The sequence below is a fragment of the Chaetodon auriga genome, chromosome 14 (genome assembly GCF_051107435.1).
Source record: "Chaetodon auriga isolate fChaAug3 chromosome 14, fChaAug3.hap1, whole genome shotgun sequence".
NCBI lineage: Eukaryota > Metazoa > Chordata > Actinopteri > Chaetodontiformes > Chaetodontidae > Chaetodon > Chaetodon auriga.
Genome location: NC_135087.1, coordinates 8,030,940 through 8,048,220, shown reverse-complemented (window position 1 = coordinate 8,048,220; position 17,281 = coordinate 8,030,940). Strand labels below are relative to the sequence as shown.

The 17,281-nt window shown below is 42.7% G+C and overlaps 1 protein-coding gene across 1 annotated transcript; it reads right to left on the bottom strand.

Moving 5' to 3' along the window:
* LOC143331247 (phospholipid phosphatase 2-like) lies at positions 1-16,552 on the bottom strand. The gene is made up of 6 exons (XM_076747931.1): positions 16,253-16,552; positions 3,712-3,863; positions 3,361-3,623; positions 2,460-2,517; positions 1,807-1,983; positions 1-1,228 (listed from the first exon to the last, which is right to left on the bottom strand). Exons 1-6 carry the CDS (start codon positions 16,311-16,313, stop codon positions 1,079-1,081), a joined length of 861 nt encoding a protein of 286 aa, XP_076604046.1. The 5' UTR covers positions 16,314-16,552; the 3' UTR covers positions 1-1,078.
* Between the last annotated feature and the right edge of the window lie 729 nt (positions 16,553-17,281).

The following is a 17,281-nucleotide window of genomic DNA, read 5'->3' as shown; positions in this document are numbered from 1 at the left end:
ACATGCTGGCTAATATTTATGCAGAAAAGTACACAAAACAACCGACAGGCTGAGAGAAATGATTACAGTATGTGCAGCTTCACAATAGGTTACACATGTTGTTATAAAGAAGGAAGGAAGGAGGTCCATGAAGGTGTATTTAGTTCATGTCAGCGTGGTTTCACAAGGACTGGAGGTACAAAGAAACTGAAAAAAAAAAAGCTGGTTTATGGGGTGAATGTGTCTCCATTTGTCTTTGGTCATCCTTTGAGATGAAGTTCATCCAGAAAAGAGAAGAAACATGTTGCCAGCTCAAAAAGTTGCACTGTAACATCACAGCAAAGTGGCGGCGGCACTTTCTTCAAAGGCTACACGATTTATTAGATACAGTAGTTATAAAAATGTTAGCAATATACATCATCGTGTATGTAGTTAAAGCAGTCCATCATTACACATGGATATCTTCTAAGGACAGTAAAATACAGAGACGTCTGCAGAGGAAAGTGACAGATCAACTCCAGTGTAGGTAAAACAAACATCTTATTGGACTGCGAGAAGCAACAGAAACGTTCAGCCTCCAACATTTGTCACTCCATCCAAGGACAGAGAGAAAACTTTGGTCGGCGTTTTTGAAATTTACCGATTTCTTCAGCCTTTCGCTCACTTTTCAGTTTAACTCACAGCATAAAGTCCCCCCCCCCCCCCACCCCACCCCCCATGAATCTGAAACTCTTCTCTCATAAAACACAGCACAGAGCTGAGGAAAAAAAAAAACATCATAAAAATATATATAATTGCACACGTTCAAACAGAACAACACTAGAAATCAATCTCTCACACACCCTAACTAAAAGACAGACGGTGGAGCCTCTGTTCAGACAGGTTTTGGGAATCTGAGCAGAACTGTAAAATTGTTGGGAAGTCGTCTCCGACTTAGTCTGGATTTCCAGGTAGTGGTTACTGCACTGTGTGTGTGTTTTTCTGTACAAGTCACAGGTCCTTTGGTAACAGAGCTGCTGTTAGAGAGCGAAGGCCCGGGTCAGGAAGAGCTGCTGCTGCTGCTGTTGCTGCTGCTGCTGCTGCTGCTGCGGTCAGGAGCTCATACGGGTCCAGAGTAGCTGTAGTGGTTTCTGTGCTGCGCGTCGGGCGGCTGCGGGCTCGGTTTGCGCTCAAGGTGTTCGATCTCTGCCGTGTCTGGCCGCGTGCAGCGAGGGGGGCGCTGCTTGAAGAAGTCGGACACGTATCGGACCTTAAAGAGCGGGAGAGGAGGAAAGATCAGCGGCCGATTCTGCTTTTACGTTCGAAAAGATGCATTATTTGTTTTGTTTTTTAAAAATCTGTTCCAGGTTATAACGCAGATGTGATTCAACTGGTAAAACGTGTAGCTTGTTAAAGCTTTTTGTACTTTGTGCTCTCGGAAATGATGCACGTACGAGTGATCAAAAAAAATTAAAACCTGCCGCGCTGTAATGTTTTCCAGCCCTGTGATGCAGGCTTCCTCTGTGAGACGTATTTTTAAGTGTTGACACTTAGTCAGAGAGACTTTGACTCAACTTTGGTCATTTTTATATCGAATATTTGTAGATAAAAATACGTAAATAAGTACAAAGCCTCAAAATGTGTCACAAGGAGGCAGTTGTTGTTTACCACTTCGTGCATGTTTCTCATTTCCTTTTAATAAACTGGAGAGGATTTTAGGTTGTGCTGTTGCATCCTCCATAGTCTAGAACTAACAATCAAGAACAATAACTGCAACCTGAACCTATTTCAACATCGCAGTCAGTCTCTTTCTGGCCTAAAGCCACAGAAACACGCAGTCGTACTCACGGTGAGCACAGCGATGAGCGCCCCCTGCAGCAGCCCCACCAGAACGTCGCTCCAGTGATGTTTGTAGTCAGACACTCGGGTGTAGCCCACGTACAGAGAAAAGGCCACCAGGAAGAACTGGATGGTTGGTCGGACCAGCCGCGTCCACTTCCCCTGCATGCGGGCCTGGACGTAGAGCTGCACACAGAGAACATACCCAAGTGGTTAAAGTCAACTGCGGCCTCAACAAATTTTCCGTTCATATAATTTAACAAAACGGCAACTAATATGTGTGGCAGGTGTTTGACAAATATGTCTAATTCTACACATTTTACAAAAAAATAACGTCATTTCTTATTTCGTCTTAATGTGAAATATTTTACTGTTGTCTCTCCTGAAGGAGAAGTTTTCTGTTGGCCGACTCCTCTCAGAGGTCAGAGGTCAGGCTCAGCTGCAGGGCAGCGCTGCGCTGTATTTAAACTGACGATCAGGGATTAAACAGTTGAATCTGTCATCTTCCGGCCATTGTACAGTGTGTGGTGTTACAACAATGATGTTTTCAAAAGTGTGGGCCGTGCATCTGTGTTGACCCCCCCCCCCCCGTCACCGGTGTCTTTGGTAAACACACAGTTCACACACACAGAAAGTGTCACGCGACGGCGGCGGCGACTCACCGACAGAAAGAGCATGCTGTACATCCCGAAGGACGAGTGGCCGGAGTAGAACGACAACCTGAGGAGCAGAACAGTAGCACATCACGATTCATGGACAGAATTCACTCAGTTTTTCTGCTATTTTCACTGAATATGATGATGATGTGAGGAAGAGTAACAAGTCCAGTTTAACCCATTTATCAGTTTACAGTATTGTCCACGTGCAATTTGATGTGATTCCATGTGATTTTACAATGATCCAAACTGAGCCACGCTGACAAAACTGAATATGTTTGAAGCTGAACTATTAATCACTCAGTTCAAAACAACTTTGACAGCAAGTGAAGGTCATTTATCACCATTTTCGACATTTTATTAACTTCATTAAACAGTAATTTTCTGAATGTAGAAATCTTTTCTGAGCTGGTTGATGTTAATGATTAATGCAGGAAATTAAAACATCAGCTATTTTATTGTCCTTACTGAGAATCACATTTCCTGATAACATCGATTCTTACGTATCAATTAAGTGTGTAAACAATAAACAGGAAATGATTCAGCTTTTTTTTTTTTTTTTTTTTTTTTAAAGAAATTCCTTATTTAAGTAATTTACCAAGCAAAAATCCAGAATATATCCTGGTTCCTGTTCCTTAAATGTGAGGATTTGCTCCTTTATGAGGTTCATATGATTGCAGAGTTCATATTTTGGAGGTTTTGACTGTTTACTGTATTTTAATAAAACAGTTAAAATGATCATGAAAATAAAATATGGTATCATCTTAAATATCAACATCTTACACTGCGCAGGTCCACATAATGTTTTCAGAATCTTGTTTCTGGGTTAAAAAGAATTCATTAAAGTCACAGAGTCGACCTTCCTCTCATAATAAGGGTTTAAAACAGCAGAGTGAGTGTTGAGTACCTGGATTCAGTCACATTGCGAGAGTTCCCGGTGCAGTTGATCTGCAGCATGTATCCGTTACAGCTGACCGGGGCGCACACGGCTAAGAAGTTCGGACGGGGACGACCTATAGTGAACTTGGCCAGGTCGGTCAGCGATTGGCTGACGGCTCCTCCGAACAGGAAGGTTCCCACCACCTTGTAAAGGGCTGACAGGTACTGGTTGAACTGGGAGTTGGAGTGCAGACGCTTTGTGTGAACGAGGTAGGCCTCTCCTGTGGTGATCTGTGGACAGAGGAGACAACACGAAGGGTTTGTTTTTATCTCTGCGTCAAACACCGACCGCTCAGGCGAATGAGATGCTGGGACTCACGATGACGATGGAGCAGGTGATGGTGACGGCAGCCATGCCTCCATGGGAGATGGTGTCTCTCCTGTAGGGATAGCTGATGCTCTTATCGTCGCAGTAGATTCCTCTTTGGTACGGACTGAACATGAGCGTCAGGATGCCTGAGGGCAGAGCCGCTGGAGGAACAAGAGAGACAGGAGACAGTTTGTGTTAAGGATCTCCATCTGCTCCAGGTAGAGACAGTCATGGGATACATGAGCGAGACATTTTCATCCAAGCAGCTGCAGCGAGTGTTGAAAGTGTGAAAATGCATTAAAAGCCACATTTTTCAGCATTTTCCAGAAATACAAACGTTAAAAAAAAATAAAATAAAAAAAAATAAAGGTTTGACATGAAATGGGCCATTATGCATGTGCGCTTTTACTTTTTGCACTTTAGTTTGATGAACTCTAACTCGAGTATGTCTACGCTGTGGTATCCCTACTTTTACTTAAGTAAAAGATCTGAGTTCCAATACTACTCAAAGCACAAGCAAACAGAAAATGATGCGGTAAAATGTGCATCTGCAAACAACAGCACTTAATACACATAATGGTGGATGAGAATTGTGTCAGTGTGATCAATGTCAGTACTGGAAGAGAGACACTGCAGCAGTAATACTGCAGTCTTTGCGAGCCGCGCTGCATTGTTGAGAGCTGGAGGTCCATCCTGACAGCAGCTTCGACCCTTCAGCCGCGACACAGTGAGGTGCAGCTCAGGAAACAGCTAAGAACACACTGATGGACTCGTGTTTTGGCTTTGGGCAGACGGCCCGACTCTGCCAAGTACATGAATTTGTCATCGTTGGAGCTCAGTGGCAACCAGTGGCAACCTCTGCAGGTCACAGTCACCCTCTGTGGACGAGCGTGGGACAGGACAACGGTGACCTTTGACATCAGGGCAGCCTTTACACAGAGAAGGGCCTGGGAGCTGAGGACTGAAGGAGGACACACACTCCTGTATCACAAACAGACTGGTACACACACCCCTGACTGATAAAAAGGGCTCCAGAACATGCTTGTATTTGTAGTTTCCATGTGCACGACAGACAGAAAAACCTGGTTTAACAGTTTCTCTGCAAGTGCAAACAAAAGAGTCAGAGTTCAGCCTGGCACCGCAGCAGCAGAAGCACATAAACCTGCCTCTTAAATCTGAGCCGGGACAATAGTCCAATCTCCAGGGCTGATGTCACGGACCCTCCAGACTACAACTCTTAAATAGTTTTCCTGTTTTCAAGAGCTGCTCGCCGAGCCGCTGCAGAAAAGAAGAGCGGGGAATGGACGGGGTTTGTTTTCGCAAGCGGGAGCTGTGTATTAACTGGGCAATGCCATAAGAGCGGCTCTCCGCTAACAGATTGCTTCCTTCCTGCAGAGTGTGTGACGGTCGCTCTGACAGGCAGCACTGAATGAAACCACATGAAGACACACAAACACAGAAAGGAAAACACGCTCCAGACAGGCAATTTTGGGAAGGTAATTCCAACATGATGTCAGCTGGTCAAGAGTGCGAATTAAGTCTGAGGTCATGCACGCTGCGGCCTGTCAGGTGTGAACATTTACAGCCAGCGCTTCCGTCTACACACGGGAATATAAATGCACAACACTCGTCAGTATGAATGAACTTTGCTTTGGTGAATGCAGGTCAACTCGAAGGAGGAGGTTAGGAAGGAAAGACAATAAAACAAAAGGTGAGGGCTGTCTTGCATAAAAGAAAGCAGCAACAGCTGCTTTTTTGGCACTTGGGGACAACAGAAACAAGCTGACATATCACCTTTTAAGACCTTTTTGCTCTGTTTTTGGTCTCTACCTTCCTGCTCTTCCTGAGGGAAATATGTAGCTCTTTAGCTGCCAAAGGTTCCTCTATGTTAACCAGCTAGTTGCTAACTGTGTCTATGTGACGATTGCCCAACCGTAAGTCAAAGTGAGTTACCCCCCTTCACATTGTTTTCACGTTATCGATACACTAATACTACAAAATTATTGATCGTAGCTGCTCAGAATTTCATGTTTGTGCATATCACATTTACAGGTGTGTTGCTCTGTATAGGAGTTCTCTTTCTATCTTCTATCTTTCAATATAAGCAACACAAAAGAGGCAAAAACAACAGAAACCCCATGAAATGCATTGTATCATACACAGCTGTCTGTGTTACAGTGTACAGACTGTGTGTTGCTCTCTGCCCCACCAGCCAGTTTATCTCTCTACACGCCACCTAACAAACACACACACATAAACACACGCTAGCGCCACTAATGACCCTTGATGACAAGCAATTTCCTCATTAAAGAGAACGCATTTCCATGCAAGGGAAGCCGTCCCTCTGCTCTTCACATCTCGGAGTTCATTATTCCAGCAGGTCAAGCGTGCTCTCAGCTCGTCTTTGAAGTGAGGGCCAACCATTGTTTACTCTGCAGGGTGCAAGCATAACATTTAGATAAGAGGCTGCTCGTTTGACACAAGTCTCTGGTGGCTACACGCTGCCAGGGCGGAGATGTCAGTGGACCGAGTTGGGCAATGGCCTTCAAAACACACACATAGACAAACACACACACACACACACGCATACGGTAACCACTGCTAAGCTTATTTAACAACAGAATGAGTGAGGAAGTCAATTCCCCTCCGTATCACACATGCTCCAGCAGCCTCTGGGAGCCGAGCCCATGGAGAGCTCCTATTATCTGAGTGGGACTGACTGTTTTTATCTGCTCTATTATTCCAGAAGGCCTGGTATGTTTTCGTAGGCCTGCGCTGGTGGGGCGGCCTCCCCTCCCAGAGGCTGGGTCGAGTTGAGGCGAGAGAGGTTCACTCCCCAAATTTACTCAAAACACCTCTTTCCTTCCAGAAGAACTTTTTTTACAAGAAAGAATTTGACTGCAAGATCAGAGTATTTTCACTTTAAGAGTTCCATGTACTGTGTATGAGTAGTTTTTTAGTATATTTATGTTAAGGTCATCTAACATATTGATACTTAAGTACTTTTCAAATCCACACTTTTAAAATGATTCATATTGAACGTGCGGAAGCTATAAAAGAACAGATCTTTAATCAGATTTTCAACTCACGGCTGCACGGGTGAAACAGCAGGGAAGAAATTTAACTGGTCCTCAAACACTGCTGCTAATTTTATTACAAATGTGTAAAAATGTCCTATTTTATTTATCTAAAGAGGTATTCAGTATCATTTTTTTTTACACTAGTCTTGTATCAAAGTATGAAATTTTGTGTTTGTGACATTAATTCATCCTGTTTTTTTCATGTCTTGTGGTAAGAAAATGAACAGAGCTCACCAGTATTTACTCATTTACTGCACCTAAAGAGAAAGTTTGACATTTTGGTAAATATGTGCACACTATTTATGGGGAAACATTACGGTATGCGTGCACTGGGCACTATGCTAGCATAAATATCCCACAATACAATGCAGAAGTGATGACAACAACATAGCAGGCGATGGTGGACAGCAGCCAAGTCTCCCTTCATGTCTGAGCATCAGGTTTAAGTTTGCAGGGCAGAATATATTTTTTAAATAAGTTCATGGTTTGGTCAAATCTTCGTATGTGACGCAGTGTTGTGGAGGAAACTACTGAATTTTTTTAATGATTAAAAGTTAAACTGCTGTTATCGTGAACAATATGGCACATCGTGATGTTGAGCACATGTTGGATGTGTTGTTCATCGTACGTGATGTCAGCGCAGCAGAAGTCTTCTTTGTTTAACCTGTAACCTGCACGTTAGAAACAGTTACAGCGCGTAACTTCCACAAGACGTGGTTTTTACTTTACGCTTTCTGTGCAGAGGAAACAAAGAAAACATGACCACCACAACTAAACGCAAGAGTCACATTGATCACCTCTGAGAAAGACAGAAAGTACGTTTATTTCCAAAAACTATTCCCTCAAATACAGTTTTGAAGTACTTGAACATAGCACTTTAGCTCAGGCTAACAGCTGTCAGTTAGTTGTTGCTTTGCAGGTTGAAGTCTTGTAATCCCTAAAACCTCAACTTGTAACTCTTAAAAACAGCTTTATTGCAGCTTCAAGAGAAGAAGCAGTTGACACAGATTTTTAGAGAAAGTTCTCAAACTTTCTTTCTTTCCTGCTTCCTTCCTTCCTTCCTTCCTTCCTTCTTTCCTCCCTGTCGCTCCTCAGATCCTTTCCTTCTTTAACGGATCTGAAAATTCCCAAAACTGGAGGTTTTTGCCTCAAGATGAAACTAAACTATCGTCTCCTGCACCATCTGTACTTTCCTGACTACATTTTACTGTTACTTTTACTACAATAAAGCATTTGAGTACTGAAAAAATATGTTCTTTGGCGTAACTGTAACAGCTTGTCTCATCCTGCTCTGACATTTTACATGTAGCTGTTGAGTTTTTTCCCTCCCTTTTTCACTTTCTCGATAAACTTGTATGGCTGCAAACAATGTGGAAACCAGCCCCAAACTCTCTTGAAAAAGACACACACTCACACTCACACACATACACATAAAGCCTCTGCTGAGTTTTTGTCTTCAGAAACAGAACGTCCAGCGGAGAGATAAAAAAAGGAAGAGGGGAAAGTATTGTTTTACGCTTTCACAATCTCTTCTGGCGAGAGCGAACCCCCGATTCCACTTTGAGAAAATAAACATGATGGAATTTGGGATCGGACACAAGTACAACTTCCCCTTGACCTCTGACCCAGCGGGAAGTGGGAAGTGTTCCTGTTATTCAGGCCTGAAGATGAGCGGCAGAGGCCCACGAAGCACTGAGACATTGATGGGAAACAGAAACAGGTAACGCCGTTAGATGGAGGTGGACATTTGTTTGAGGTGTGCATGTAAAACATCAGCAGAGCGCTGTGAGGTTTCAGCGTCTGCTTGGTGACCCTGACAGCGATTCACACTGAGGCGCTCAGACAGCTCTTATCTAATTTGTGAAGTTTCCTCTTTGGTTTATTTGCATATCTTCACCGCTGTGGGATTTCTGCTGTTTATGGTCTGCCTGTAACGGCCGTCATTGTTCATCGTTTTTGGGGGTTAATCTTCTACTAAATCCAGGAAAACTGTTGTTGGAAGGAAAGCTCATTATTCGTGAGGCCGGGGATTTTTCCTGGAAAAGCCCTACATGACACCGGATGATTTAAAAAAAAAAAAAAAAAAAGCTTTATCTTGGTGTTTTTCTGCTTTGGAGAGGCAAAACCTTTTTCGTATGAAAAGGTTGAGCGTCACTACTTTAACCTCTTCAGACCTGAAGAGTCAAAACTCACATTTTTATGTCCTGTCATCTGATGTTTTGGATTTTCCCCACTGGTGTTTTTTTCAAACCATGTACTGTATGTGTTACCTGTGCACAAGCCTGCAGCTGCTTTTATCTGGATCAAACTGTCCTAACATGCAAATATACATGACTTTATGTCCATGGTAAAGGCAAAGGTATGTCTCTGTGAGGGTTTCTTGTAACCAATGTATCACAAAGCGTTTGCAGCACAGTCAGGCTTGACACTAATGTGATTATAGGAAATACTATACTGTTGTTTCCGATGTTCATATGTGTTTTATATGTATAATGTCCTTGTTTGGAAACTACACTGAATTTAACACGATTAATGGATGGGTTACATCTTTTGCAATTATCCATATGTACGTTACTTTATCCTTCACTCTCCTTTCAGCTCCGTTTTGGTCTCCACCGACTCCTGAGGGAAATATCTGGGTCTTCAGCTGCTAAACGAGGCTCGTCGCTACCTGTGTCTGTCTGCTGTTTGCTGCTGAGCAGAGTGGGTCCACTGAGATGGAGCTGGTCAGTTTGGGAATAATTAAAATAATGAATTTGTTCTCTAGAGTGAAGAAATATGCAATTTGACAGAAGCAGGTGAAATGTCACCTTTTCATACAATGTCACCGCCTGAGACCACCATTTATGTGAGGCTCATTATAATGTACGGTGGGTCTGGAGGGGTTAAACAGTACCATGTTCTTTGTGTTGAATTGCACCTCAGAACGACTGAACTGCCTGACTGAGGAGATTATGTTTCTGATTCATGTGTTGGCTTTTTAATTAGCAGTATTTGAGCTTGCGTCAAATGTGTTGAAACCCAGATTTCAGCTAAATTGTTGGTGTGAATCCAGATGTTGTCATTTGAGAACAAAAAAAAAAGGTTTCTCAACATTGTGAGTCATTTTTCCAAAATTTCCTGTTTCTCATTAAAGTGCTGCGCTTGAATGAGAGCGAATCTGGCCTCATGTTTATCCTTCACTTTGTGCTGGTTTTACATTTGTCAACACTTTCTATCACTGATGTACATTTTAAAGGGCCTGCGCGATCGTCTGGTGGAGGTATGCTCTCTCTGAAGCCTCTCTAGTTTGCATCATGTACAGGCAGTGTATAATTAAAACAATCCATCCTGAAGACCTTTGAAGCTCATACCTCACTGAAGTGAGCAAAGGAACACTGAAGAGTGTCTGTGACCTTTAATCGAAGGCAGAAAACAGAAAGAGTTCTTCCTCATGCGACCACGACGGTACAGAAAAGACCTGAAACCAACCAACCGCACGCACGCACTTTGTCTTCAGCATCTATCGTTCATTCTCACACGGGAATGTCAGGGAGCAGAAGTCAACACTTGACTTTGACACACATTTGGCAGAAGCAGATACTGCATGTGACTGTCACTAAAACAGTTGGACGAGTGTCTCAAAGATGTCAGCAAAATGTTAAAGTGGCACATAAATAACACTGCGCAGGGAGAAACAACAACAGCTGCTGTCGGTCACCTCATCAGCTCTGTCACTAAACTTCAGTTTAAGGCTGAAGCTTGTGAGGAGAGTGGAGCCGTTTTCATAACGACACACTTTCATTTCCTCATGCCGATTCTCACCTCAACAAAAAAAAACATATTGAGTGCCCACTGCCAGTCATTCTGCACATCAAGAGCTGAAATCAAGAGTCCATGAAGTCATTTGTTGATCATTGATTTGTTTTTTTTTTCAAGCAGAAAACGGTGTAAAATCTCTTTTTCCAGATTCTGAAATCTTAATATTTCTAGTTTTTCAGTCTTCTATGAAAGCAAGTTGAATATTTTTTGGCTTGAACTGTCACTTTGGTAAAAGACGTCAAACTTGTGACGCCTATTTTGCCGTTTCCTGACTTTCTATAGACCTTTGCATCCAACAGGAGCTACAAATTTACAGGACAAACATGAAATAATCTGACACGAGTCTCATCCTTCCCTCTCACTCTCTCAGTCCTCTTTGTCCTGCACCAACATGCTGCCGTAGCCAGAAATCTTTAACAAAATGCTTTAAGTTGCTGTCAACACACGCAGTAGTTTTATAATTCAGAAAATAAAACGGCTAAAAAACTAATATCAGGTGAATAAACATAACTGCTCAATGTTAGAAGGCCTGAAGCTTTGAAGTGGATACGGTGAGGATTGTGTTATTTGCACGTGTTATTGCTGAAGTTTGTTCAAGCTCACAAAGTAGCTGCTGACCCGCCTGAGATCTCCTGACTGACATGAACTTTCAGAACGACTGGTATTTGCTTTCAAGTTTAGCTAGCAGGAGTTTGGCTCCTGACACCAAACCAATACATTATACATTACATGGATCCCTCCGCCCTGCTGCAGAGGCGCAGATCAGATAATGAACGCTGCAGATGAAAGTGAAATTCTACCTGAGCCGAAATAAAAAGGACTTGCGAGAGTCGTAACGAGTCATTCAGCAGCGATGGTGAACCCATCCTCGTGGCCTCTGTGTAGCTGAAACGTGCAGCAGCAGCTGGGCTCGGTCTTGCTGACGGGCAGCCGGAAACACTTCAGCTCTTTGGCGTCTGTTAATGTACAAACACCATTAAAACGGAGACAAACTGTGTTTAAAACAGTGTCGAAGCTGAAAGCAGTGAGTTCACATGGACTCTTTGTGAGGAGCACAGAGGAGAACAGATGGTTTTTCTAAACAGCTTGAACGAATAGTTTGTTCCAAAGCTGGAAGAGGTTTTTTTCCTTTGTTTTGTGTTTGGAAAATGTGCACATTCTTGCCTATACTGCTCCTCTGAATATAAACAGTCAGGAGATGGTTAGCTTAGCTTAGCTTAGCATAGCACAAAGACTAGAAACAGGGGGAAACAGCGAGTCTGGTGCTGTCTAAAGCAAGCAAAACCTTCTCACCAGCACCTCTAAAGCTCACTAATCAACACCTCTCTCTTTTATTTGATCTAGGGTTTATGTGACAGACTGTTTCCTTCGTGCTGGTTAATCAGCTGCCATCTTGGCCGCAGCCAAACCCGCTGAAAAGCCACGTGTTGTTTTCAGTCTGTGGTTTTTAGATGTGTTATTTAGTGAGCTTTAGAGGCGCTGAGAGGCGGATTTTGTTACCTTCAGACAGAGCTAGGTTGAGATAGTGGATTTTAAAAGGCCGATACAACGAAGATATATCTGACAATAACCAGAGTTTGTAAAACATCTTAATCGGTGGACTTCTAGCTAGGTTAGCCGTTTCCAGTCTATACTAAGCTAAGCTAACTGGATGACTGATCTTCTCATCTAACTCTCCATAAAGAAAACAAAAAAGCCTATTTCCCAAAACATCCGTCCCTTTAAGCAGGAAACATTAAATGACACCATCAGTGTCAAAAAAGCCTGATTTTACTCGCTTATCGCCTTAGAAAATGAAAGATGGAGACTGAGGGAAAAAGTCAAAGAAAAAGAGCTGGTTCTCATAAAAGTTCATTTTTAATAATAATCTTGTCATTTCACGGAGGTGTGAAACGTAACTGTGGCCTGAATTTCATGACGGACAGTGTAACGACGGACCGGGCAGCATCTGTCTGTGTCACAGTGAGATATGGATGTGCAGTACTCGTGTGTGTGTGTGTGTGTGTGTGTACTCTTACAAGCTGTGTTGTACCTACTGTGTGTAGAGGTAACAAATAATGGCAGGATGGAGGTTTGACGGCAGAGAGGAAGAGAGAGAAATAAAACACTGAGCAGAATCACAGATCGGTTACAATCTACACACTCAGCACATTCCTGTCATATCTCACACACACACATGGACACACACACATGCACTACACAACCTCTCTAAATGAGGGGGAATCAAACCTGCATGTTAAGCCTGCACACACACATACACACAGATCACAGCAGATTAATGTCCTCGAGATGAAAACAAACAGCAACCAACTGAGGGAGAGGAGAAAGGAAGATACAGTGATTAAAAGAAGGAAATTAAAAATCAGACACGGAGATGAAGTGTTAGTTTGTACAGAGATACGCCTGCTATCACAAACCTGGCTGTGAAAACTAATGCAAACGGAGGCAAAGCCGTAAGGCCTCGTGATAAAAATGACACGAGAGCAGGGAAATAAAACAATATATAACATCAATATTGTGACACGAGGTTCGTTTGGGCTTTGGAATATCGAGAAACGGATTTTACACTTTTATTTTCAAGCAAAACTGCCAAATACGAGGGAGCTTCAGCATCTCAAATGTTCAGATTTGCAGCTTTTACTTCTCTAAATTATAGTAAACGCAGCAAATTTTCACATTTGACAAGCTGAAACCAGCAAAAATGTGACATTAGTGCTGGAAAACAAATCAGTCGACAAAATAGTTGCAGATTAATTATTTTCCGATTGATTAATGGGCCACTTGTTGCAGCTCTAGTCTGAACACATTCACACTATCAATCATCTTTATAGTGTTTCCTTAAGCACAGATAGTGATCTCTATGTTATATTGTTATATTATTCCTATTGACATGTATTTCTTTATTAAAAAACACCACAATATTTGAGGTTATCAGTGCTGGTTTTCATCTGGTAGTTTCATCTATAAAAAACGCCCACGTCTCACGACTCATACAAGATGATTCAGAGCACCAATCTTAAAACTAATGGTTTCACTTTTTAAAGGCCGATGATTAACTCACACCTCTGACAAAAATCCTGCAGGTCTCTCTCTCACACACACACACACACACACTTTCACACACCCGATACACCAGGATTGTGACATGCTGAATAGCCGAACCTCAAGCTTAGTCAGCCAAAGAAATGGTTGACTGAGTAATCTTAAGTTGACTCGACATTAATCATCACATCTGTAGAAGGAAAGTCGCAGTACGTCCTCGGCCAACCGGGAAAAACTTGACTCATTACTAAAACTGCTGGCCTCATTTTCATATAACTCGGTGGACGAGTGTAGCAGGAGCCGAGGACGAACCTGTCAAAAGCTTCAGCGAGGCACAGCCGTATTTTGACATTATTCTAATAGCTGTGGACGTATATGCAGTGGTTTCACTTGCAGGTAGAGGAGTGGCCTACTGGAGGAGGTCACTGAGTGTCCCAGTTTTTTAATGAAATCAGCTAATCAGCATGTCCACGAAATCCTTATCTGTCTTCACCTTCATATCACACTCATTCCCAGCAAGATGTTGTCTTTGAGCTCATCCCTAAAGCCAGCGATGGAGGAAGTAAAGTACAAATACTACACTTGTACAAGTAAAAACCCTGCATTGAAAATATTACTTAAGTAATACTAGGCAAGGATGATCAGGAAAATGTATTTAAAGTAGTAAAAGTAAAAGCAGATAAATGTCTCCTGTGACTGTTATACTATCATATAATGTTAATGTAAAAGCAGGATTTTACTTTTGTGGTGATAATATTAACTATTTTGTAAAAAACTTCAACTAATTATTGTTTTCATTATGGATTAATGTGCTGCTGCTCCATTAATTAATTAGTTGGTTTGTAAAACTTCTGAAAATGGTGAGAAATGCCCATAGTGACACCTTCACAAAGAGTCCAAAGTCCAAGTCCAGACTTCAAAATAGACTAAAATCATTAAAACATGAGAAAAAGCAGCAAATCCTCACAGGTGTGAAGCTGGAACTGTGAAATGTTTGTGTCTACTAAAGTAAGTAAAGCACAAAATGCAATATTATAGTAGAGGTAGAAACTAGCATGAAAAGACCCAAGTGCAGTACAAGCACTTCAAATTAGTCCTTAAAGACAGGATTTAAGAAGTAGGAACTGAATAAATGTCCACCACTGGCTAAAGCTCGAGACTTCTGTCGTCCTCAGAATGGACACGCAGGGCGTTGACAGCCGACTCGTCATGTGTGAGCACAGGAACATTTTGAGTGTGGAGGGGGTTGAACAGCAGAGCGGTCATTATCATTCCTCCCTGTCAGTCACCAGATGGGTCCACAACTGGACGCACACTCTCTCTCTCTCTCACACACACACACACACACACACACACACACACACACACACACACACACACACACACACACACAGAGATTCCACTGCAGCTCCAGTTTAACCCCGTAACTCAACCCTAAAAAACATCCACAGAAAACAAACTCAGTGAGAGATGAGCGCCCCTGATTCCTCCCGTCGTTCATCATCTCAGCTGCAGCCTCTGTCGGCCTCATGGTGACAGAAACGTCTGCAGATGTGACACGAACAGCTGGAAGATGTCAATTCTGTTAATGGCTTCCTGCAGTCCCCGGAGCACAGAGCAAGTCGTGACAAGTCGTTTTGTTCCCTGTACAGTATACACACAGCAGAGACCACTCTCAACACACACACACACACACACACACACACACACACACACACACACACACACACACCTGCCCCCCCTGTTTCCAAAACAGGATTTTAACTGTCACAGAAAGAGAGATTCATTGAGAACGAACTTTGCTCTTCCTCCTAACCCAAAGATTAAAAAAGAGAAGGGCCACAGGGGGCAGGAAGAAAAATATGCAGAAAGCATGAATGTATTCACAGAGGCTGGAAATTATTCATCAAAGAGACAAAAGAGACACACACACAGAGGCAAACTGCACTTTGTGGTTACTTCCACACGACCACGATGTCTGAACTCCATGAATTCAAACTGGTCACCTCAGCAGATCAGCACTTTAAAAGCCAGATAGTGAGATTAGATAGGAGGTGTCCTATTCTCTGTCAAATGATTTCAGGGAAGAAATCATCAGTTACAGCTGGAAAAAAAAAAAAAAAAGTCCCTGCAGCATTCTTTGTTGAGAAAGACTCTGTTTGGCCTGTTTGAACAAGATAGAGACCAAGGATGACTTGCAGTGTTTCATTGCACTGTTGAGGGTAAAATCACTGCCAATCAAGGTGTTTACTGCGCATGTTTATGCAACAGAATAATGTGCACGATACGTTTTTAGACTGCAGATTTATAAACAGGTGTCAGGAACTTCTAGTCTTGCTCAAAGACCCATGAAGCAACAAGTGGGTTATCTGTGATAGATATATAAAACGTGCTTTGTTTGTGTCTGTGCGTGCGTGTGCGTGTGTCGTGTGTGTGCGGTATTGGGTAATCCCACGCGTCACTGTGCAAACGTTTCAACAGAAACTTTTGTCATTTTGGAGTCATGTTTCTGATTCGGCCGCACAAACTCGCGCGTTAACGCACCGCAGATGAGCAGTGCAGCCTGAACCTGATCAGATTTTCAGCCATATTGTCATGAGGAGGGGAGAGTAAAGGTAGTCACTCACCAACAGTCACACAAAGAATATCCACCACGATTAAAATCAGCTTCTTTCCTTGCTCTGTCATGTTTCCTCCGATGCCGCTTCACTTTCATAAATAAACCGAGTTAAAGAAAAAAAAAAAGCAGAGGGACAGAGCTGTAATCTAGGAACCGCCTGGAGTTACTATGGAAAAACTGCTAGCACAAGTCGACCTGCTTGTTCTTCCGGCTCCACTCCTCTGTGTACCTGCCTGTCCGTCCGCCTGTCTGTCTGTCTGCGCACTGCGCTGTTTCAGGTGAGCAGGAGGAGACGCGTCGCGGAGCTGCGTCCCACTTGTCCTGCCTTTTTACGCACGGGGGGGCGCGTCTTTCCGCTCAAACGGCGCGCTAAAAGCGGGCTCACAAAGGATTTTGGTTTCTCGAAATCTTCCCTGTGGACTGGAGGAAACATCCCAACTTTCTCTGCTTCGTCCTCTGGATTTATGTGATCAATCAAAGCAGTGAAATTACCCACGTGGTTACTCTTTGGGGTAAAGACATGGCACAACCCACCTGAACTACCTCATATAGTATGATGATATTTCATCAGCTGAGGTCTCGAACTGATTGAGACAGTAAATATTAGCAGATTAAGAGTCTAATCCCACTGAGGACCAAAGGTCTTTGAATGCCGCTCACACCAATCTGACGACCAGTAAGCGTTTTCAGATAGAGAGCAATCGCTTATTTATGCTCATATTATGGAAGACTTTCAGCCCAGAAAACAAAACAGAGCAAGTTAGGAATGATAAAAGCAGACACACTCATTGGATGCAAAAACTTATGAGATAAGAAGTCAAATTTTTCAGACAGAATCTCAGATTTTGACTTAAAATGTTCAATGTTCAGCTTTTGATCTCTATGATTCTGACTTTGTGTTTCACAGTTCTGACTCATGAGGTCAAGTTTTTGACATAAAAGTCATGATTTTAACTTACTGTCTTAAATTTGATGATGACTATATTCATTTTTATCATTCTTGATCTGTTTCTTTTCCTGGCAGAAAACAGCTTCC